At 50.9% G+C, this 23,343-nt stretch overlaps 1 protein-coding gene across 7 annotated transcripts in view; it reads left to right on the forward strand.

Moving 5' to 3' along the window:
- Positions 1-23,343, forward strand: part of MYH14 (myosin heavy chain 14) — a 95,129-nt gene that overhangs the window by 66,489 nt on the left and 5,297 nt on the right. For all 7 annotated transcript variants that reach the window (XM_035724865.1, XM_027617269.2, XM_027617271.2 and 4 more), the window contains 13 exons: positions 1,197-1,409; positions 1,937-2,081; positions 2,218-2,424; positions 4,418-4,522; positions 4,610-4,762; positions 6,011-6,259; positions 10,002-10,214; positions 12,599-12,811; positions 13,675-13,836; positions 15,325-15,453; positions 16,113-16,201; positions 16,286-16,409; positions 23,013-23,221. In XM_035724865.1, the coding sequence (XP_035580758.1) occupies positions 1,197-1,409; positions 1,937-2,081; positions 2,218-2,424; positions 4,418-4,522; positions 4,610-4,762; positions 6,011-6,259; positions 10,002-10,214; positions 12,599-12,811; positions 13,675-13,836; positions 15,325-15,453; positions 16,113-16,201; positions 16,286-16,409; positions 23,013-23,221 (2,211 nt within the window). The remainder of the gene's footprint in view (positions 1-1,196; positions 1,410-1,936; positions 2,082-2,217; positions 2,425-4,417; positions 4,523-4,609; positions 4,763-6,010; positions 6,260-10,001; positions 10,215-12,598; positions 12,812-13,674; positions 13,837-15,324; positions 15,454-16,112; positions 16,202-16,285; positions 16,410-23,012; positions 23,222-23,343) is intronic.

Here is a 23,343-nt window from a genome sequence, read left to right on the forward strand (position 1 = left end):
GGGGGCCAGCCACCCACAGTGCATGGCCTGCCCGCGGGAGGGGCGCCGGGGGGAGACTCCACCGGCGCGCGTGCGCCTCAGCCCCGCGGAGCCTCAGTGGCCCCTTCTGTAACCTGGACCTGGCAAGAGTTCCAAGCCCGCCGGGTTAAGGGAAGTGTGAAAGGAGGCCCCGCGTGTCTAGTAACTTGCCCAGTTCCGCGGTCGGAATAGGGGATCAGCTGTGACTTCATAAGCGCTCCAGTCATGAAAGGAATCCTATCATTATGATTACAGCCAGTCGAAATTATGGAGTACCTACTGTGTGCGCTCGGTGTTGCGAATGTCTTTTCCCCGTCCGAGAGCCCTTGATTATAGGCGCAGCTCAACTTAGATGTTAAAATGTGGAAAAATGTGTGTCTTATAATCAGTGGTGCGTGGGGTGTGTGTGTGGTTAAGAACCTGCGCCCTCATCTGACTTCTGGGTTCAAGCCCCGCCCCCGCCCCTTTTCCCGCCACCTGACCTCACCCTCGTGGCATCCCCCTCCCTAGCCTGTTTCTTCATTTGTGAAAGGGGCCTGCTTTTGAAGCTACTCCTAAGGTTAGTGTGGGGATGAAGTATGAAAGTATTCTTTAAAGGACGCCTGGGTGGCTCAGTCCATTAAGCGTCTGCCTTCGCCTCAGGTCATGATTCCAGGATCCTGGGATCAAGCGCCGCCCCACGCTCCCTGCTCGGCTCTGGAGAGCAGGGGATCCAAACCCCGGTCTGCGTGGCTCCATGAGCAATTTAACTCCCAGCCACTGCTGCCCCTCAATTCAGCTTCTCTTTGCAAGAGGCTGTGTATCATTGGGGCCATGAGGCTGATCAGATGCTGGGGTCAGCTCTTCCATTCGCTGACCTTGTGACCTGGGCAAGGACTTTCCCACTCTGTACATCAGTTTTCTCATTTGGTGTGATCATTAAATGAGATGATAAAGTAAAGGGTCCCTTGTGGCAGGGGCTCAGTAAGTGTCCCTGTGATTACTCTTGCTGTCATGCCCATTTTACAGCTAAGGAAACTGAGGCTCTGAGTACTGAGGCATGCGCCCAAGGGCAGAGCTAGGATTTCAGCCTGGGATGGACCACCCCCAAATCCACCTGGCCTCCCCCCCCCCCCCAGAAATCATCCCTGCCCTTTGCCGGCCCCTGTACCCACTCCATGGTCCTTGTCCACCCCCAGGGTGGAGGAGGAGGGCAGTGCCCGGGTCCTGCTGCTGAAATCCCTGCGGGAGGCGCAAGCAGGACTGGCTGAGGCCCAGGAGGACCTGGAGGCCGAGCGGGCAGCCAGGGCCAAGGCAGAGAAGCAGCGCAGGGACCTGGGCGAGGAGCTGGAAGCGTTACGGAGCGAGCTGGAGGACACGCTAGACTCCACCAACGCGCAGCAGGAGCTCCGGTGAGGCAGCTGGCAATGCCTGGGCACGGGCAGGGCAGGGTGCGGGGAGAGGAGAAGGACTTTGGTGTGAGCCCTCCATTGACACAGAGGTTTAGCCGTTCACCAGTTGTTTATTGAGTGTTGGCTCTGCACCTCGGCCAGGTTGGGGACAGAGATGAGTCAGAGCCAGGCGTTTCCCTCAGGGACTCCCAGTGTGGGGGAGGCAGATTCAGGCAAAGGGACCCAATCCAGAATAAAGTTTGCTCTAAGGGAGCAGCACAGGGCGTTGTGGATGATAAGAATGAGCCCCTAAACCACGTCTATGGAGGGAGTCCAGGAAGACATCCTTGAGAAAGGGCCTTTTGAATAGGGTTTTGAAAGATGAGTAGGAGCTCACCCTTAAAGCCACACTCCTCCCTCGGTTACCACCCAGATCCCTCAGGGAATGTAGAGTGAGGTCCTCATTCTTGAAGGGAAACAATAAAATGAGGCACTTCCTCAAAGTCCCTGCCTTTCTCTCTTCTGAAATCATGTTCCCTCCACAAAAGGTCCAAGAGGGAACAGGAGGTGACAGAGTTGAAGAAGGCTCTGGAAGAGGAGACGCGTGTTCACGAAGTAGCAGTGCAGGAGCTGAGGCAGCGCCACGGCCAGGCTCTGGGCGAGCTGACGGAGCAGCTGGAACAGGCCCGGAGGGTGGGTTGGGACAGGAATGGGGGACCCTGGAGGGCTGGCAGAGGGAATAGCCAGTGCCAAGGCCCTGAGGCAGGAGGATGCCCAGTCCGGTTGAGGGAGGAGGCATAAATCTTTACTTGTCTCTCTCCCTTGCCAGAGCAAAGGTACCTGGGAGAAGACCCGGTTGGCCCTGGAGACCGAAGTGTCTGAGCTGCGGTCGGAGCTGAGCAGCCTGCAGGCCTCACGTCATGAGGGCGAGCAGCGGAGACGCCGCCTGGAGTCCCAGCTGCAGGAGGTGCAGGGCCGGGCTGGTGACGGGGAGCGGGCTCGAGCGGAGGCTACCGAGAAGCTTCAGCGTGTCCAGGTGAGTGGGGCGGCCAGGGCAGGGACCCTCTGTGGGCTTCTCTTTGGTCCACAGCAGCCCTGTGGTCCTTTCAAACTCTTCCAGCATGATCACACACGAATAGCTGGGATTCGGTGAGCAATTACTTTATATCAACTATCCTATGTATTTCATTAAATCTTCCTGACTCTCCTAATATTGTTCCCCTTTCACATCCGAGGAAACCGAGGCCCAGGGAGGTGAGGCTGATCATCTAAGATCCCTCAGAGCCAAAACTCGAACCCAGGCATGCCTGACCCTATAGCTCTTAACCCTACCATGACCCCTCACCCTCTGAGGAGCCTTAAATAATCTGTATTCTGATGAGAAAAGCCCCGTTTGGACACATGGAACTGTGTGGGGATGATATCATACTGTGATGGTTAAAAGAAATGTGGACTTTTACATTTTAATTTTATTGTGTTTCTTTAAATGGCTGATACTTATGCGTTACTAAGAATACAAAGAAGCAGTAAAAAATGAAGGAAAAAATGACTTTTTAAAAAATAATTTTAAAAAGTAATTTATTTTTAAGTAATCTCTACACCCAGTGCAGGGCTCGAACTCACAAACCCGAGATCGATGGGGCGCCTGGGTGGCTCAGTTGGTTGAGCGACTGCCTTCGGCTCAGGTCATGATCCTGGAGTCCCGGGATCGAGTCCCGCGTCGGGCTCCCTGCTCGGCGGGGAGTCTGCTTCTCCCTCTGACCCTCCCCCCTCTCATGCTCTCTCTCTCAAATAAATAAATAAATAAAATCTTTAAAAAAACAAAAAACAAAAAACCCGAGATCGAGTCGAATGCTCAACCAACTAGGTCAGCCAAGGGCCCCAGGAGGAATGATTTTTAGTTGTCCAATTCCTCCAGGGGAAAACACCATTACAGTTCGTTTCCAGATTAAAATGCTGTATTAGGGTAAAAGCTAAACTACTATATAACAAAGGCACCCCAGAATCCATCAGCTTAAGTAAAAGACGTGTGTCTTTCCCTCCTGAGAAAGACTCAGGGTAAGCAGTGGAGGCTGGCAGGATACTGTGCTCCACAAGGTCACTTAAGAGCCAGGTTCCTTGGTCTTGTCATGCCACTGTCCCTGAGAGCATTGCCCTCATCTTCAGAATCAAATCTGGATTATGGGCACATCCGTGCTTCTGTTTAGGAAGAAAAAGAGAGGGAGTGACAAAATGTGCATACATCCCTTTGCTTATATTCCGTTGGCCATCACATAATCACGTGACCACAGCTAGCTGCAAGGGAGGCTGGGAAATGTAGTTTCACTAGCCACAGGCCTAGTGAATAGACTGTCATAGTGGGACCAGGGAAGAGTGGATTTGTGGGGGCAGCCAGGATCTGCCCCAAGTGGAATCATGCTACCTAGTGGTCACTGTACTAAATGTTTTACATATCACACACATAAGAGTGACACCAGAAGTAGAGTTTGGTGGCTGATAGCAAGAGTTCCAGGCAGCACTAGAAGTTTCTTTAGTGATGGAAATGTTCTGTATTTGCACGATCAGATCCACTTGGCCACTGAATACTCAAAATGTAGGGAGCAAAGCTGAGGAGATGGATTTTTACTTTTATTTAATTTTAGTTTTTAAATTTATGTAGCCATGTATGGCTGGTGGCTACTATTTTGGACAACACAGCTGTAGAGCCAGTCTGCGTGGCTCAGTCTTACCTCAGGTAGCTGTGTCATCTTGGGCAAATTTTGTAACCTTTCTGTGCCTCAGCTTCCCTTTATATAAACTGGGAATAGCACTATTGGTGTGTGAAACCAGTAGGCTTCCTTCCCTTGGAGAGTGAGGGCCTTGTGGAATCTCTGCGTTTAACTATTTGAGGAACCACCAGGCTGGTTTCCCCAGCAGCTACCCCACTTGACATCATCATCACCAGCCCAGTGTAGCAGGGATTTGAGGGGGAGGAGCGGCTGGGGTCAACCGGGTGGAAGCCGCCATTGGAAGGTGCCCCTTCCCCGCAGGCCGAACTGGAGAACGTGTCTGGGGCCCTGAGTGAGGCCGAGTCCAGAGCCATTCGGCTGAGCAAGGAGCTGAGCAGCTCGGAGGCCCAGCTACACGACGCCCAGGTGAGGCCAGCCCCCCTCCCCACCCCGCTCCCCGTGCCTCCCCACCCTCCGCCCTCACCTGACTTCCGTTTTCCCCATCATCTGCAGGAGATGCTGCAGGAGGAGAACAGGGCGAAGCTGGCCTTGGGGTCAAGGGCGCGAGCCCTGGAGGCTGAGGTGGCCGGGCTGCGGGAGCAGCTGGAGGAGGAGGGGGCCGCCAGGGAGCGGGCAGGCCGCGAGCTACAGACTGCCCAGGCCCAGGTGAGCGGCCCCGGAGGGCGACCTCGAGGGGCCTCCGGTCCCAACCCGCTCCTCCTGGGTTCTCCAGCTCGGGGATGGCCCCACTGCCCACCTGGTCCTAGGCCAGACACCCAGGAGACCCCCATTCTCGTCTCCGACTCTCCCTCGGCCCGCAGCCTGTCAGTGCAGAGCGAACCCCTCCTCCCCCGATTCTCTTTCACCCCTGCTCTGCGTCTACACAGACCTAGACCTGCTCAGGCCTCATCCTCTGTCGCCTGGATCCTCGTCTTGGCCTCCCTTCAGACCTCCCTGCCTCCAGTTTCTCCCCTTCCAGCTCATCCTCCAGGCGGCCTTTCTACCACAGAGCTGCCTCTGCTCCTCCCCTGCTCCTCCCCTGCTCCTCCCCTGCTCACTGCTCTCCCTGGCTCCCCGTGCCCCCAGGATAGAGCCTGTGCCTCTCAGCCCTGCCTTTGCTGGCCCTTCCATGTCTTTAGCTGTGTTATTTCTCACCTCCTTTTCCACTTCATATGAGAAACCCTTTTCATTCTTCAGGACTCAATATCAGCCTCTCCTGTTGTGGGAGATCCCTCACCGCCCCGCTCTGCGCTCCCACACCCTTTTTTCTCCTCATCCCCATTCCAGTCACCTTGGGCTGGAACTGTCTCTGCCCTTGGGTCCCCCCACCAGAATGGGAGCTCCTTGAAAGCGGGACCCTCTCAGAGTTAGATCTTTGTCTTCAGCACAGGCCAACATAGAGCCTAACACATAGGAGGCCTGGAGAAATGCTTGTTGAACGAATGAGTGCTGAATGCATGCCTGTAAATATCCTTATTCAACTGGCCGACTCCTATGCATACTTCGGGATCCATCTCGAATGCCCGCTCCTCCAGGAAGTCTCTCTTGAATGTTCTAAACAGATTCTAAATTCCTCCTGTGGGCACCCACGGCTCCCATGCTTCTCCTCCCTTAGCCTCCACCACCCTGGCCGTGCTGCTCAGTCTCCCCCCCTTCAAGGGAGGTTCCCCAGGGTGGAGTCCAGGTCTGATTCATCTTCTGGGTCCCCCTGGGAGTAATTTTCATCTCCTGGAGAAGCTGAGGTTCACACAACTCCCAACCTCAACCCTACTCCAAGGCAGAAGAACCCAGTGCAGCAAGTCACTTCCCTCCTCCAGCCTCAGTCTCCTCCCCTGGGAAGTGGGGCACTACCAGCTCACGCCTTGGTCACAGCCATGACTGCCACCCACCCTCTCCTCCCACCCCACTCCCCAGCTGTCAGAGTGGCGGAGGCGCCAGGAGGAGGAGGCGGGGGCACTAGAAGCTGGGGAGGAGGCGCGGCGCCGGGCAGCCCGCGAGGCTGAGGCCCTGGCCCAGCGCCTGGCAGAAAAGACCGAGGCGGTGGAGCGGCTGGAGCGGGGCCGCCGGCAGCTGGGGCAGGAGTTGGACGATGCCATCATGGACCTGGAGCAGCAGCGGCAGCTCGTGAGCACGCTGGAGAAGAAGCAGCGCAAGTTCGACCAGGTGGGGCGCCTCAGGTTCCCAGGTGGGAAGTGCGGGTGCTCTGTTGCGCTTCTGAGGCTCAGCTGTGAACTTGGGGGGACCACCGGTCAAGATGCTTCTTCCCTCTAAGCCTCTGTCAAATAGGCCCCGCATCCATCCTGGTTTATGTCTCTTGTCCCAAAATAATTATTGGTAGTACCCACTGGGCGGGGTACTCATGTGTGAGAAGGGGGAGTGGCAGAGGGAGAGGGAGAGAGAGAACCTCAGGCTCCACGCTCAGCACAGAGCCTGACGCAGGGCTTGATCCCTCAACCCTGAGATTGTGACCTGAGCCAAAAGCAAGAGTCGGAGGCTTAACTGACTGAACCACCCAGGTGCCCTGGTCGTACCTACTCTTACTCCACAAGATATCCTGAAGGTGCACCAGAGTGTACTGATGAGGAATAAATGAAATAACACATCTTGCTCCTCCTGCTGACTCACTGTGTACCTCAGGCAATCTGCTTTTCCCGTTTTAGCCTCAGTTTGCCTGTCTGGGAAATGGGGATAATCTTAAGCATCTGGCAATCTGAGGATGAAATCGAAATCATAGGACCCCACAGCATTAAGATCAGGCAACCCTGAGGTTCACATCCCAGCTTGGCCCCTTCTGGCTGTATGGCTTGGATGACTTGCCCAACCTCTCTGTGCCTTATTTTCTTCATCTAGAAAATGGGAGAGTCATTATTTTGCCTTCATTTTTGAAGGATATATCATTGGCTCTTGAATTCTAGGCAAACAGTTTATGCTTTAAGCACTTTGAAGAGATCATTCCATTTTCTGTGGCCTCCATTGTTTCAGATGAAAAGTTAGCAATCATTCAAATCCTGTGTCTTTGTAGGGGATCTATGTTTTCCTGTCTGGTTTAAATTTTTTCTCTTTATCTTTGGTGTTTAGCAGTTTGTGATGTATGCAGCTGTGGGCTTTTGTATTTATCCCACAGCTGTGGTTCGTGTTTTTGATCAAATGTGGAATTTTCGGCCATTATTTCTTTAAATATCTTTTCTGCTCCATTCTCTCTTTCCTCTTCTTTTCAGACTCCAAACACATGTATGTTTGACCGCTTACTACTGTACCATCGATTATCAAGGCTCTCTTTGTTTCTCCTAGAATTTTATATAAATTTTTCTCATATAAATTTCTTTTTTTGATTGGCTTCTTTCACTCAGAATTATTTTGAGATTCATTCATGTTTTTGCATGGATTAATAATTCATTCCTCGGGGCACCTGCCTGGCTCCATTGGTCGAGCATGTGACTCTTGATTTTGGGGTCGTGAGTTCAAGCCCAACGTTGGACATAGAGATAACTTAATAAAACAAAAATTTTTTTAGTAATTATTTATTCCTTTTTTTTTTTATTGCTGAGTATTATTCCTGTATCGATAGAACACATTTTGAAAACCATTAACTTGTTGATGAACATTTGAATGGTTTCTAGTTTGGGGCTGTTATGAATAAAACCTTAGTCTTTCTAATAGGATGTGGTGGTTTGACTTCACATTTCCCTAATGAGCAGTGACATCGAGCATCTTTCATGTGCTTATTTGCTCTGTATACCTCTTTGGTGAAGTATCTGTTCAAATTTTCTGCCCATTTTTTAAAAATTGGGTTGTTTCCTTTGTTTTGTTTTGGGGGTGGGGGTTGTTTCTTTTATTATTCAATAATAAAAGAAATATATTTCTTTATATATGGTGAATACAAGTTCTTTACCAGATATATTGCTTTGCATCTATTTTCATCCAGTCTGCAGCTTGACTTTTTGCTCTTCGTAGAGTCTTTCAAAGAGCAGGAGGTTTGAATTTTGATGAAGTCCTATTTATTAATTTGTCACTTGGTGGGCTGTGCTTTTAATGTTGTGTCTGAGGAGACTTTGCCTAACCCAAGGTCACAGAGATTTCCTATATTTTTTTTCCAGAAGTTTTCTACTTTGCAGTTTTATATTTAGGTCTGTGATCCAGTTTGGGTTAATTTGTTTATATTGTGCTCTCATGGCTCCAAATTGATTTTTTATACATGGCTGTTGAATTGTGCAAACACTGCTGAAAAGACTTTCTTTACTGACTCATTCTTGCATTGATATTAAAAATCAGGTAGCACCAGTTGTCCAATCTTTTCTTCTTTTTCAAAGTTGTTTTGCTTCTTTCAGGTCCTTCGCATTTCTGCATGTATTTTAGAATCTGTTTGTCAGTTTCCACACACACAAAGAAAATCCTCTTGATCTGGGAGTGTGTTAAATCTACAGATTAATCTGGGAAGAACTGATATCCTAATAATACTGAGTTTTCTCGCCTAGGGACGTGGTACCTGTGCCCATTTATTTAGATCTCCTTTACTTTTTGTACTTTTTAAAAATTATTCATTTATTTATTTATTTGACAGAGAGAGGGGGGAGAGATCACAAGCAGGGGGAGCGGCAGGCAGAGGGAGAGGGAGAAGCAGGCTTCCCGCTGAGCAGAGAGCCCGACTCGGCGCTGGATCCCAGGACCCCGGGATCATGCCCTGAGCTGAAGGCAGACACTTAACCAACCAAGCCATCCAGGCGCCCCCTTTTTGTACTTTTCAGTGTACATCTTTCATCAGATTTATTTCCAACCATTTCATATCGTCGAAGCTGTTTTAAGTGGTTCTGGTTTTGGCGCCTGGCTGGCTTAGTCAGAAGAGCATGCGACTCTTGATCCCGGGATCATGAGTTCGAGCCCCGCACTGGGTACAGGGATTGCTTAAATTAAGTGGTTCTCGTTTTTATTTCAGTTTCTGATTGCCAGTATATAGAAATACAATCGGTTTTTATGTATTGATCTTGTATCCTACAATTTATTAGCTAAACTCACTTAGTGTTAGCAGATTTTTTTATAGATTTCATTGGATTTTCTACATTAGTGACCCTGTTTTCTATGAATGAAGACAGTTTCATATCTTCCTTTCCTTTTTTTCCCCCTTTCCTGTGGGACTCCAAATACCTGTGTGTTTGACTGCTTGATACTGCCTTGCATGTTATTATAGCTCTGTTAATTTTTTTAGTCTTTTTCTTTTCCTTTTTTTTTTTTCTCCCTCTCTATTTAGATCATGTCTATCCACCTGCTTTCAGGTTTACTGGTTCTTCTGATGTGTCAAGTCTGCTTTCAGTTTCCTCCAATGACTTTTTGATTTCAGATATCATGCTTTTCAGTCCTGGCCTCTCTAATTGGTTCTGTTTTAGTTTCAAATCCCTCCTGCAATAACCTTGGGTCTTCACCCACTGTATCCATCTGGTTCTGAAGTTTACTAGTCATTGTTAAAGTCCTTGTGTGATGATCCCAGTGTGGAGGTCATCTGTTGGTCTTTTTCCATGGACTGGTTTTTCTCTTGACCATGAGCCCCGTTCTCTTCCCTCTTGGCAGGTCTTGAAAGTTTTATTATTGCTAATTTCTGTGTCTTAAAAAACAGCAAAGGTTGAAGTACATTTTTAAAAATTATGTACATGTTTTTTTACCACTACCCCAGGAGGAAGAAATAACCTTTCCTCTTTTGGGTTTCTAGAGTGAGGGGCTCATCAGTTTGATCCACTCAGGAGTTGGGCTGGTCTGGGACACAGTTGCAACTTTAATCCTTCTACCTCCCTCTTGTGTCTTTGCCTTTGTCTCCCTCTCTCTCTCTGTCTCTGGCTGCTCCCTCTTTCCCATCCACTTGTACACTCCTTTCAGCTAATCTGTTTCCCCCACCCCATCTCCCTCAACCCGGAAGCTCCTGGCAGAGGAGAAGGCAGCTGTACTGCGGGCGGTGGAGGAACGTGAGCGGGTCGAGGCGGAGGGCCGGGAGCGCGAGGCTCGGGCCCTGTCACTGACTCGGGCGCTGGAGGAGGAGCAGGAAGCACGTGAGGAGCTAGAGCGGCAGAACCGGGCCCTGCGGGCAGAGATGGAAGCCCTGCTGAGCAGCAAGGATGATGCCGGCAAGACCGTGAGCAGGGGCCCCCACACCCCAAGACGCACATGCGGGCCACTGCATGCACACCCGACGTTGGGCGGCACATACACACGTGCGTGCTCTCGTGCATGGAACATGAAGAGCATCAGCCACCAAAGTTACATGTTCATGCCCAGCACAGAATGGGGGGAGAGCTGCTGACCAGGCCTACGTGCTCCCATAACATACACAGAGTGTGAGGAGAATCTTCCACCAAACACATGTATTTACACATGCAGGAAGTAAGGAAAACCGTTCATCAACACGCATGTTCACATACAGATACACAGAACAGGAGGAGAATCTTCCAGAGAACACACCCATTCATATGTACACAGAGCATGAGAACCACTCACCGTATGTGTGTATGAATAGTCAGAGCAGGTGAAGAGAATTTACCGCAACATACAGCCTGAGAACCACACCCCAAACATGACTATGTGCACATGCACACACCGCACACACTGCACACCACACATAGACACACACCGCACACACACATACATCCCCTCACACACATTGCACACACACACATATCCCCTCACACACCACATACACCACACACATACATCCCCTCACACACATATCCCCTCACACACACCACACACACACCAAACACACACATACATCCCCTTGCACACACCACATACACATATATCCCTTCACACACCACACGCACACTGCACACATACACATCCCCTCACACACCACATACACCACACACACACCCTTGCACACACCACACACAATCACCGCACACACCGCACACACACATACATCCCCTCACACACACTATACACACCACACACACATATATCCGCACACACACCCTGCACACACACACACACATCCCCTCACACCATACACACACGTACATCCCCTCACACACACCACATACCCAGTGTGAAGACATCCCACCTTGCCACCCCCAAACCTACCTAGCACATACAGGCTCTCCGCAGGGCCAGTGAGGAGTCCCCTAGGCCTGTCCCCAGTCCCCACTCACCCAGCCAGCATCCCAGCCTTCTGAAAGGTCCATCATATCCTCCATTCCATCCTTCCTTAGTTTGTCCAACAAATATACTTATGGAGCAGCAGCAAGGACAGGCCCAGGGACACCAGCCCCCCTGACTGGTGAGGGGAGGCACTGACAGAAGACATGGTTCAGGGAGGCCCTGGGCAGACACTCTCCGGATGTCCTTCCCTATTGCCAACAGCGTACTCCCATGGGTACAATGGAGAAGGACTTTATCTTTTCCACACGCTCCAGTGTAGATCTGATGGAGCGTTTAGCCAAGCCTGGAGAGAACCCCTAAGCCCCGTGACGTACCTTGGCCCGCAGCCCCGGGCGCTCTAGAGCCAAAATCCAGCTCATACTCAGACTACTAAGGTCTCTCCTTTGGGAAAACGGCCAAGTTATACATGGTGACTCCAAAGGCCTACTTTGTGGGAAATAGGATGTTGATGGGAGAAAGTTGAATTCCTTCCAGCAAATAAAACTGATTGGCAGGTGCCAAATAGGAGGGGAAACTTGTTGGCCTCTTCTGAGGGCAGAAAGTAGACCCTGTCCCTGATGAGAATTTCCATGAGGTTCTTTGGGCAGTAGTGACAGGTAGATAGGGTCCGTCTGCCCCTGTGGAACTCACAGTGCACTGTGGGGGCGGGCGTTGCATAAAAAGACACATAAGCTCATGTTAAATAACCATTGTGACTAAGGCTGGGTTGGGGAGGGGCTCAGGGCCAGCGGCATGGGTAACAGAGAGGCCCCGACAGGCCAAGGAACACTTTTTTAGAAGGTGACAGTTAAAGGAGAGGCATGATGGGGGAGGGGGGTGCCTCAAAATTTATAAGCCCAGATCTGCCTTCACAGGGTGTTTGGGATTTAATTTACAACTCCCTGGAAGGGCTGAGAAAAAAAAAAATCGCAGGAGAGAGTGGGATGGCGCTAATCTGGGGGGGGGGGTCCAGCACAAATCAACACTCGAGTCTGGGGCAACATCCCTTCAACGCATGTCCACACAGGATGTTCCCAAACCTGAAGCCCCTTAGTGAAGTGAGCTCACGATGCAAAAATCTCAAAACCCACAAGGAAATAATCCACCGTGAGTGAGAGCTGGCCTAACAAACACTGGATCTCAAGGGCTTTGGATAACAGAACTTGCACGCAGAGGTTATTAATGAAATGTTTTAGGGTGATGCAGAATGAGACACCCAGTAACTAGCTGCCGGGGAGATGGTGAATGAATGAGCAAACCAGAATGTGCACATCATCTTGGCCATCAAAGCTTCCCTCACACTGTCCTAGGATAGATCTAGGATCCTGGCCTCCCCCTCCCTGTGCCCCAGGAGCCCAGGGCTCACCCTCGCCTCCCCTCCAGGCGCATGAGCAGGAGCGATCCCGCCGGGCGGCAGAACAGATAGCCAGCGACCTGCAAGCGCAGGTGACGGAGCTGGAGGACGAGCTGACGGCAGCCGAGGACGCCAAGCTGCGCTTGGAAGTGACCCTGCAGGCTCTCAAGGCACAGCACGAGCGTGACCTGCAGAGCCGAGATGAGGCTGGCGAGGAGAGGCGGCGGCAGCTGGCCAAGCAGGTACGGGCAGACCGGGCTGGAGGCCGGAGGGCGCCCATCCGGCTGGGAGGGCTCTGCTGCCTTCAGGCTAAAAGAGGGGCCAAGAAAGTCTCACTCACCTACCTGCTGCTCAGTGTTGCTTCGCAGGGCCCTCCTGCTTCCCAGCCCATTCACCCAGCATCACCCGTGAATCCGCGGGCATGTCCCATTGACAGACTGACATACCCTATCGGACATCATCACCAGACCATTCACCCAGCATCTACCTGGGTACCCACACAGCCCCCCACCCACACACAACCTCTCCACGAACCAACGCTTTAATCCAGCCTCTCCTCCATCCGCCCAGCTACCCCCTTTCCAGAAACTTCCTCGCCCCAACCCCCAGCCCCCCCCCCCCCCCCAGCCTGCCCAAGCGCTCCTCCATCGCTCAGGGACCAGCTCCTCTACACCCCTTCATCCACAGCCTTCCTCCCTGGTTCATTTACTCATTCCCCTCTCCCTGTGGTTGGCAACATCCATTTCATGACTCCAGTGGGGGGACTTCAGGTGCTCTGCCGCCGGCTCGAGCTGGGTGCTGAGCATGGGAGGTGCAGGGCAGCCGTGAGTGTACAAGGAGCCTCTGGAGCTGTGCAGAAATGGGCTGGAGGGGACACATGCGAGCAGAGCAGAGGCTGGAGTAAAGGGGGCTCCGGAAGGGTAAGAGCCTTGGGCTTTGGGGACGAGGATCCGGGATCCGTTTGGGGTGTAGAGAAGCAAGAGGTCAGGAGGAAAGGCGCTGGTGGCCTGGACAGGGGCTGGCGGGTGCCAGGCCAGGTCACTAGCATGTAGAGGGAGCCTGGGCCTCCCGCCCCCTGAGCCTGCCCCTCCCGGCCTCCCCGCAGCTGAGGGATGCGGAGGTGGATCGGGACGAGGAACGCAAGCAGCGCGCCCTGGCCGTGGCCGCCCGCCAGAAGCTGGAGGCGGAGCTGGAGGACTTGAGAGCCCGGAACTCGGCCGCCGCGCAGGGCAAGGAGGAGGCGGTGAAGCAGCTCCGCAAGATGCAGGTAGGGGTGGGGCTTAAGCCCCCTGCGAGTCGGCCCCTTCGACCGCGCGAGCTGTCGCTCTGTAAACATCCATGTGCCAAAGGTTCACTCGCTTTTTATATTTTTTATTTCCTTTACTTAAAATGCTTAGCTTAAAGTCCAGTTTCTTCATTCTATTTAATTTTTGAAATGTAAATGCCTTAGGGTTCCTCCCCTAATATCAAAGTTATATCTGGTTGTTTAAAAAAGATTGGGAGGGGGGTTGCCTGGCTGGCTCAGTCGCTGGAGCATGCGACTCTTGATCTTGGGGTCATGAGTTCGAGCCCCGGGTTAGGAGTAGCGATTACTTAAAAAAATTTTTTTTTTGGTGACAATAATGTGTCCGTGTAAAGTCTTAATTGTTTTTTAAATAAAAAAGTATAGAACTGGACTGTCCGATACACTGGGTACCAGCCCCATGTGGCTGTTGGGCATCTAAGGTTCGGTGGGGCTGAGATCCAAATTACATGCTGGATTCTGAAGACTTATGACCAAAAAAAAAAAAGTAAAATATCTCAATAACCTTTATAGTGATTATAAATGGAAATAATAACATTTTGTATATGTCAGGCTAAATAAAAATACACTGTTCAAACTACTTTCACCCATTTCTTTTTCCCTTCCTAATGGGGCTACTTGAAAATGTAAAACAACACATGTCCTTGCAGTATCTCCCCATTGGGCAGCGCTAGGACAGAAAGATCCCTCTCCAAAAAGTAAAAATTTCCCACTACGTCACCCCTGAGAGAAGGCGCCTGCACTGAAAAGCTGTTATTATCAAGCAAGTAATAATATTCATAACTGCGATGATGATTGTCCTGCTAGTACCAAACCCAGTACTGTCCTCACTGACCTCTCTACAGAGTTTTTTTTAATGGTGATAGGCATCAAGTTTGTGTTTTATTTTTCTTTAAGCGCCATTGAAAAGTCTTACGCTGACTTCTTTACACACTCAGTGGTGTGGCCGCATAGCAAAGTGACTAGAAGTGGAAGCCCTGGGGCCAGATGGCCTGGGTTCAAGTCCTGACTCTGCCATTTAGCACACTTGGCTCGTTGCTGAGCCTCTCTGTGCCTCAGTTGTTCCGTGTCTACACTGGGGAGGAAACTAGTCCCCACCAGCTGGAGTTGTGAGGATGAAGGGAGTCAGTACGTGTATATAACAGAGCCTGGCCCCACGGTAAATGATCAGTAAGTGTGCGCCAGCATTATTATTACTGCAGAGTCCAAATACTACACCCATTTCACGCTTATTTTAGTTTTAAGGTATTACTTTTTTTAAATTGGAGGTAGCCGAAGCCCAGAGAGCGGGAGGGGCTGGTCCAAGGTCACAGAGCCAGGGGCTGGGGCGGGCTGCAGGGCTTTGCTTGCTCTCGGGGAGCTGGGAAGTCCCCGCAGGGCTGAGGCGAGGGGAGGGGCTTCCCCGTGAGTCATGATCAGGCTGCACCCGCTCACTTGCTTCATTCCGCCCAGGCCCAGATGAAGGAGCTGTGGCGGGAGGTGGAAGAGTCGCGCAGCTCCCGGGAGGAAATCTTTACCCAGAACCGGGAGAATGAGAAGCGCCTCAAGGCGCTGGAGGCGGAGGTGCTGCGACTGCAGGAGGTAATGCCAGAATGGGCAGGGCCCTGGAAGTGGGGGGGGCGGGGCCCTGGGGATTGGAGGCGTTGGGGGGGGGCTGAGGGGGCTGGCCGGGGCCTGGGATGGGAGACGAAGGGGGGCGGGCCCCTGGGGATTGGAGGGGGTTGGGGGTCGGGGCCAAAAGACTGGACTTGAGGGTACTAGGGAGCCCTGGGAGGGTTCTGAGTAGAGCAGGGGGGATTAGAGTCAGGAAGGCTGCGGAGAGAGGACAAGGCCTGAGCTGGGACGTGGGGGCGCAGGGAGGAGACAAGGCAGAGAAAGTAAAGGGTCAGCGTGGACAGGGCTGTGGGTCGTAAGGGGGCAGGGGAGGTGAGGAGAGACCTGGGGGTCAGGCCCCGTGACTGGGGGGACCTCGAGGAGCGGATTAGAAAGGAGATGCTGAGCTCAGTGAGGCCCTGCTGGGGGGAGGGGCCTGGGGATGGACATGAGTCCGGGGCTCTGGAGAGACCGATTTAGGCGACATCTGCCTGTAGATTGAAGTTCATTCCAAGGTTGTCCAGGGATGGAAGGTCGTGTGCACTGAAGACAAGGCCAAGAGACTTGAGGTGTGAGGAGCAGGGAGGCCGATGCCCAGATAGCCTCACCCCATCACTGCTGACCACCAGCCTTCTCTGCCGTCACAGGAACTGGCCGCCTCTGATCGTGCCCGGCGGCAAATCCAGCAGGAGCGGGACGAGATGGCCGACGAGTTGGCCAATGGCAGCCTTAGCAAGTGAGTGGCCCACCGTAATGTGGGGCAGGGCACCCTCCCTGGCCCTCGCACCCTCTCACCTCCCCCTGTTCCCATTCTCCTTAGGGCAGCCATTCTGGAGGAGAAGCGGCAGCTGGAGGGACGCCTGGGGCAAATGGAAGAGGAGCTGGAGGAGGAGCAGAGCAACTCAGAGCTACTCAATGATCGCTACCGCAAGTTGCTCCTGCAGGTGAGCACAGCCCTGTCCCCCCGGGTGGCCTGGGTCCTCACTGACCTGGGACCGTAATCTTCAGTCCTTTTATTCAACAGATAAAGGAGAAGGGAATGTCCGGGTTGGGTTTTAATGGTTGAATAGGAGTTCTCTCTGATGCATTCATTCCCTTGTATTTCTGAGGCTTCTCGAGGGCTGGATCCAGAGATGAATGATGTGGGGTCTCTGTCCTGCAGAGCTCCCTGGGAACATAGACATGGAACTGCAGTGTCTATGGGTTGGGTGGCATGTGTGATAATAGAAGTATCTTGGGCCCAGCAGACAGACAGACAGATAGATGGACAGAGAGAGAGAGAGAGTGGGGGAAGGAGGGCGAGAACTCGCTGCAAGAATCATAAGGAGGTCTGTGGAAGAAGGGACATTTGGCTGGGGTTTTAAGGCATAAGTAGGAGCTAGACAGAGAAAAGCATATTTTCATTTGTATATTTATTTATAAATACTGTCCAAGGCTTCTGGAGGCTCAGGTCCTATTCTCGGTGGTGCAAGGGACCTGGCGATGGATCATTCCAGGTCTCTGCCTTTAAGGACATCCTAGTCTGTTGGAGGAGACTGACTATCCCAATACAGAAGTACAAATGAAAATGGAGGAAGCACAAGACACTGTGAGAACCTAGAGGAGACTGCTGACCCAGCCTGGAGGCTAGGTGCTATCAGGGAAGACTTCCTGATGGAGGAAATGTCTTAAAAGATCTTGAAGGAAGTTAAGAGTTTGCCAGGCAGGCAGTGGAGTGATAGGATTTCCAAAGAGAGACCTATGTCTCCACTAATTCATTACTTTTTTTTTTTTATTTGAGAGAGAGAATGTGTGAGGGGGGGTGGTGGGGAGGGGCAGAGGGAGAGGGAGAGAGCATCTCAAGCAGACTCCACGCTGGGCATGGAGTCCACGACCTCCACGACCCTGAGATCATGACCTGAGCTGAAATCAAGAGTCGGATGCTTAACTGACTGAGCCGCCCGCGTGCCCCTCATTAATTTTTAAAGACATATTTTGAGGCCTTTCAGGAGCCATGCCCTGATACTGCTTGGGATGCAGAGAAGAATAAGACCCCAGCTCAGCCCTTGAGGAGCACCTAGACTAGTAGGAGAGGCAGTCATACTCCAGAATGATGATCTCACTCAGAGTGAAAGCCCAGTCATATACAAGGCCCTACACTCTGGCCCGTGGCTAACTCAGACCTTATCTCTAACCCTTCCTTATCCCTGGTTGACTCTGCTCCAGCTACACCAGCCTTCTCACTATTCCTTGACTCTGCCAAGTTTATTCCTGCCTCAGGGCCTTTGCACTTGCTGTTCCCTCCTCCTGGGAGAAAGCTCTTACCCCAGACCATCCCATGTCTCATTCCCTCAGAAGAGCCTTCCCTGACCACCCTGTGTGAAGCAGTCACACTCTCTCACACAATTCCCTCTCATTCTCTCTGCTTTAATCTCCTTCATGTCACTTAACTGCTACCTGGAACTATAATATATATTTACCTGTTTGTCTGCTATCCATCTCCCCAACAGAATGTAAGCCCCTTGAGGGGTGCCTGATTGGCTTAGTTGGTTAAGCATCTGACTCTTGATCTTGGCTCAGTCTCGATTTCAGGGTGGTGAGTTCAAGCTCTGTGCTCCACACTCCGTGCTGGGTGTGGAGCCTACTTGAAACAACAACAACAAAAAGAATGTAAGCACCTCAAGAGTAGAGCCTCTGTCTTTTTTTTTTTTTAAGATTTTATTTATTTATTCATGAGAGACAGAGAGAGAGAGAAGCAGAGGGAGAAGCAGGCTCCCCACTGAGCAGGGAGCCCGATGCGGGACTCGATCCCAGGACCCTGGGATCATGACCTGAGCCGAAGGCAGACGCTTAACCATCTGAGCCACCGAGGAGCCCTAGAGCCTCTGTCTTAACTGTGATGACTACTCTATCTCCAGAACCTAAAACAGTGCCGGGTGCTCATTAGAAATGAGGTAAATAAGCCAATACATGCTCTAGTGAAGGGAGCACAGGATCCTACAGCCGTACACGGAATGATGGGACTTAACCAAACTTGCATCCTTGGCTGTTAGTGAAAAGGAGAATGTCTTTAAAAATCAAAATGGGAGTGGGGCAGTGTGCCTGGGTGGCTCAGTCAGTTCGGCATCTGACTGTAGGTTTCAGCTCAGGTCATGATCTCGGGCTCCTGGCATCGAGCCCCTGAGTTGGGTCCGTACTCAGCAGGGAGTCTGCTTCTTTCCCTCTGCCCCTCCCCCCTGCTCATGTATGTGCACACACATGTGCTCTCTCTCTAAAGTAAGATAAATAAGTCTTTAAAAAAAATCAAAATGGGGGCAGAGCACCTGGATGGCTCAGTTGGTTAAGCATCTGACTTCGGCTCAGGTCATGATCCCAGGGTCCTAGGATGAAGCCCAACCGTAGGCTCTGCACTCATCGCAGAGTCTCCTTGGGACTTCCTCTCCCTCTCCCTCTGCCCGTCCCACCTTCTCTCTCTCTCTAAAGTAAATAAATCTTTAAAAAAATCAAAATGAAACTTAAAAAGACACAAAAAGGGATTTACAAGAAAATAGCAAATATTGAAGACTGGCTAAGAAGATCCAACATACAGTAAAGGGAGTCCCCAAAGAGGAAGACCCAGGCAGGAGGACAGAGCAAATAACCCGAGAGCATAATGCAAGAACTTTCCTGAAATAATACAGTTGGAAGCTACATACTGGAAGAGCACACTGTGTACCCAAGGATATTGACCTATCAAAACTTAAACCAATTGGGACGCCTGGCTGGCTCAGTTGGTTAAGCGGCTGCCTTTGGCTCCGGTGATGATCCCAGGTCCTGGGATCGAGTCCTGCATTGGGCTTCTTGGTCAGCCGGGACCCTGCTTCTCCCTCTGCCTGCCGCTCCCCCTGCTTGTGGCTCTCTTTCTCTCTCACACATAAATAAATAAAATCTTTAAAAACGAACAACAACAACAACAAAAAAACCACAAAAAAGAAAAAATAAACAAAAAACTAAAATAAAAAAAAAAACAAAAAAATACCAGCGGGCGCCTGGGTGGCTCAGTCAGTTAAGCATCTGCCTTTGGCTCAGGTCCATGATCCTGGGGTCCTGGGATCAGGCCCCACGTCAGGCTCCCTGCTCAGTGGGGAGTCTTCTTCTTCCTCTCCCTCTGCCCCTGCTTCTTCTCTCTCTCTCACTCACTTTCTCTTTCAAATAAATAAATAAAATCTTTAAAAAAACACAAAAACTTGATACTAAGACAGATGCTAGTGAAACTATTGCACAAATAAGGGGGTGGTACCCTTAGCCATCTAGGGAAAAATGAGCACATGATCTGCAAGGAAAAGAAAATTAGATTGTCATCAGATTTTTGAGAGCAAGATTTCATGCTGCAAGAAAATGGAAGAATATAGTTAAGATTCTCAGAGAAAGATATGAGCCATGGATTTTGCACCCAGCAAGACTTCCTTGGGGCCGTGTTCCCACAAGTGATTCCTGAGGAATCTACGAGACCGGTGGTTCTCAAAGCGGCCCCAAGGCCGGCAGCATCAGCACCACCTGAGAACTTGCTGGAAATGGAAGTTTGAGGGCCTCAGCCAAACCCAAGTGAGTGAAGAATGCCAGAGGTGGGGCCCGGCAATCTGTTTTAACAAGCCTTCCAGGTTCTGAGGCGTGCCACCTCTGAGAGCCACCGCCCCGGGGAGCCAGGTTCAGATGATCAATCAGAAGGAATCACTAGAGAGACACCAGCGTGAGGGCGTAATGAGCGTGAGGTTTGCTCATTGTTCTAAGACTCAGTGAGGGCTGAAAAGGAGTAAGAAAGGTACCAGCTGTCTGCTCCGCTGTGTGTAGTGCAACTATTTTTAAATTAAGAGAATGGGCAAATATGTAAAAAAAAAAAATTGTATTACTGGATTGAGTAATTATATTGGTAGTGACAGTATTTGCGGTGTGTTTCTGAGACCATCACATGTGTAACGTGGGATAAAGTAAATGAGTAAAGATGGCACGTCCGCATTCTGTTGCCACCCGCGTCTGTAAGCATGTTAGCACCTAAAGGTAGATGTGTCATGAGGAGAGGCTAAATTAAAACCAAACAAAACCCTGTGGTTCTGAATTGGACTTGGGCGTGTTCACATGAACTTGTGAGGTATTTTGTAGAGAGCCATCCTATCTCTGTCCAGAAGGCCTGAGAACAATAACCAGTCCAGTAGCCATGAGCATCCCTGGTACCCAAGTTTGTGGTCCAGAAATGCCATGTTCTGCTAAAAGAAACTGCAACTTCTTTACAAACGGCTGATTCCAGATCTGAAACAGGAAATGAACAAGAGGAGCCTGGAGCCTCTGGTCATACCATGCCTTGGTCTGCTCAGGCTGCCATAACAAAATACCCTGGAATCGGCGGGGGGGGGGGGGGTCAGGGGGTGGAGGGCAGGTGCCTCACACAACGGACATTTATTTCTCACAGTTCTGGAGGCTGGGAGTCCAAGATCAAGGTGCCAATTAGGTAGATTTTATTCTGAGGCCTCTCTCGTGACTTGGAAGCAGCCACCATGTGGTGCATGTGCAGGGAGAGAGTGCTTTCTCTTGAAGCTCCTTATAAAGGCGCTGATGCCATCATGGGGGTCCCACCCTCATGGCCTCATCTAACCCCAACTGCCTCCCAAAGGCCCTGTCACAAGATCCCACCACATTGGGGCTTAAGGCTTCAATGTAGGAATTTGGGGGGGCCACAAGCATTGAGTCCACAACATACCAGTTATCAAGGAAGCTAGCATACATTTTTTTTTTAGATTGTATTTATTTGAGAAAGAGCACAAGCAGGGGGAGCAGCAGAGGAAGAGGGAGAAGCAGGCTCCCCGCTGAGCAGGGAGCCCGATGCAGGACTCGATCCCAGGACTCTGGGATCATGACTTGAGCCGAAGGCAGACGGTTAACCAACTGAGCCACCAGGCGCCCCAGGAGCTGGCATACTTATGTTAAAAAGCACCTAGACATCAACCAGGAGAGGCTCCTGTTGGCCCCAAATGGAGCAATTGGAGCTTCTACAAGAATAATAATCACAACTGCTTTAAATCTATCCAATCTGTTTAAATCCATGAGTTCACAGTGATTTTCTTTCCCTGCTCATTAGTCACTACATTAGTTTCCTAGGGCAGCCATGACAAAGTACCCAAACCAGGTAGCTTTAAAACAATAGCAACTTAGGAGCTCCTGGGTGGCTCAGCCAGGTAAGTGTCCGACTCTTCACCTCAGCTCAGGTCTTGATCAGGGTTGTGAGTTCAAGCTCCACACCAGGCATGGAACCTACTTAAAAAAAAAAAAATAAAGTGTATTCATAGGTTTTTTTTTTTTAAGATTTTATTTATTTATTTGACACAGAGAGACACAGCGAGAGCAGGAACACAAGCAGGGGGAGTGGGAGAGGGAGAAGCAGGCTTCCTGACGAGCAGGGAGCCCGATGGGATCCCAGGACCCTGGGATCATGACCTGACCCGAAGGCAGACGCTTAACGACAGAGCCCTGTTGGTTTTTTGTTGTTGTTGTTGTTGTTGTTGTTTTAAAGAAACATACACAAAAGTTTTCAAATGGGCAAGATTCAATTATAGGATCTAGGCCTTCATCTCTGAGTGATAAAACTCGAAAGAGGAGCAAAGAAGTGATTACCATGAAAGTCAGGGTGGTGTGCTGTTTTGTGGGGAAGGTAGGGGTTGATATTAGGGTGGTGACATGCAGGGCCTTCTGGAATGGCAACGTTCTATTTCTTCACCTGGGTGGGAGCGACAGTGGTGTTTGCCTTTTGTTAACTCCTGACGTCATAGACTTGATCAGTTTCTGACTTTCTGTATTACAGTTTCATTTTCCAATAAAGTTGTTTTTTTTTTAAAGAGCATATGCTAATCACCATGCCGATGTGTTCCTGTGAGGGCACGGTGTAATAAAGTATGAATCAGACTGGATCTGACTCACTGCCTTAGCTCCGGCGCAGGACCTCACTCGGAGTATGAGCTGAGTAAATAAACAGGAACTATCGTTAGGGGCTTGTTTACACATTCTCAGTGTAGTAGTTACTGTTTGTTGAGCTGGCATTTCTTAAAATGATCCCACACGTCACCCATATCAGAACCACCTGAGGTGGTTGTTGAAAGTACGGATTCATGGACCGCCCCCCCACCCCCACCCCAGATCAGCTGGAAGCAGAATTTCTGGGGGATGGGACCCTGCGGTCTGCATCTTTTTCACAAGCTCCCCAGATGATCCCAGTGCAAACAGAAGTGTGATAACCCTTCGAATGGACTCATTCGCAGAGGTAGAATCTATAGCATTTAAACAAGTTTGTGATAGTCTTGTGGACTTATTAAAAGAGCAGAAAGCTGTTGGAAAGGTTAAAACCCAGGGCTGGCACTGCTGTTGGCTGCTAAGCCAATCAGGACAAATACATGCTGACATTTATTGAGTATTTAGTATGTACCAGGCTCTGTGCTCTGCACTTAACCATTGTCAACTCAATTGTGGGAGGTGCCTGAATTTACCTACTGTCTTCCCTCTGAGACTCCCCCGTGATGGTTCTGCTTTTCCCACTGCTACAGGTGGAATCACTGACTACAGAGCTGTCAGCTGAGCGAAGTTTCTCGGCCAAGGCAGAGAGCGGGCGACAGCAGCTGGAGCGGCAGATACAGGAGCTCCGGGGGCGCCTGGGTGAGGAGGACGCTGGGGCCCGGGCCCGCCAGAAGATGATCATTGCCGCCCTTGAGTCTAAGCTGGCCCAGGCTGAGGAGCAGCTGGAGCAGGAGAGCAGGTGGGTGTTAGAGGAGGGCACAGCTGGAGGGTGATCCCCACATTCTGGTCAGGGAGATGAAGGGGAGCTGTGTTATAAGCACCTGGTTTAGAAACATCCAAAAGGCATCATAATATTAATGA

The sequence above is a fragment of the Zalophus californianus genome, chromosome 17, assembly GCF_009762305.2.
Source record: "Zalophus californianus isolate mZalCal1 chromosome 17, mZalCal1.pri.v2, whole genome shotgun sequence".
NCBI lineage: Eukaryota > Metazoa > Chordata > Mammalia > Carnivora > Otariidae > Zalophus > Zalophus californianus.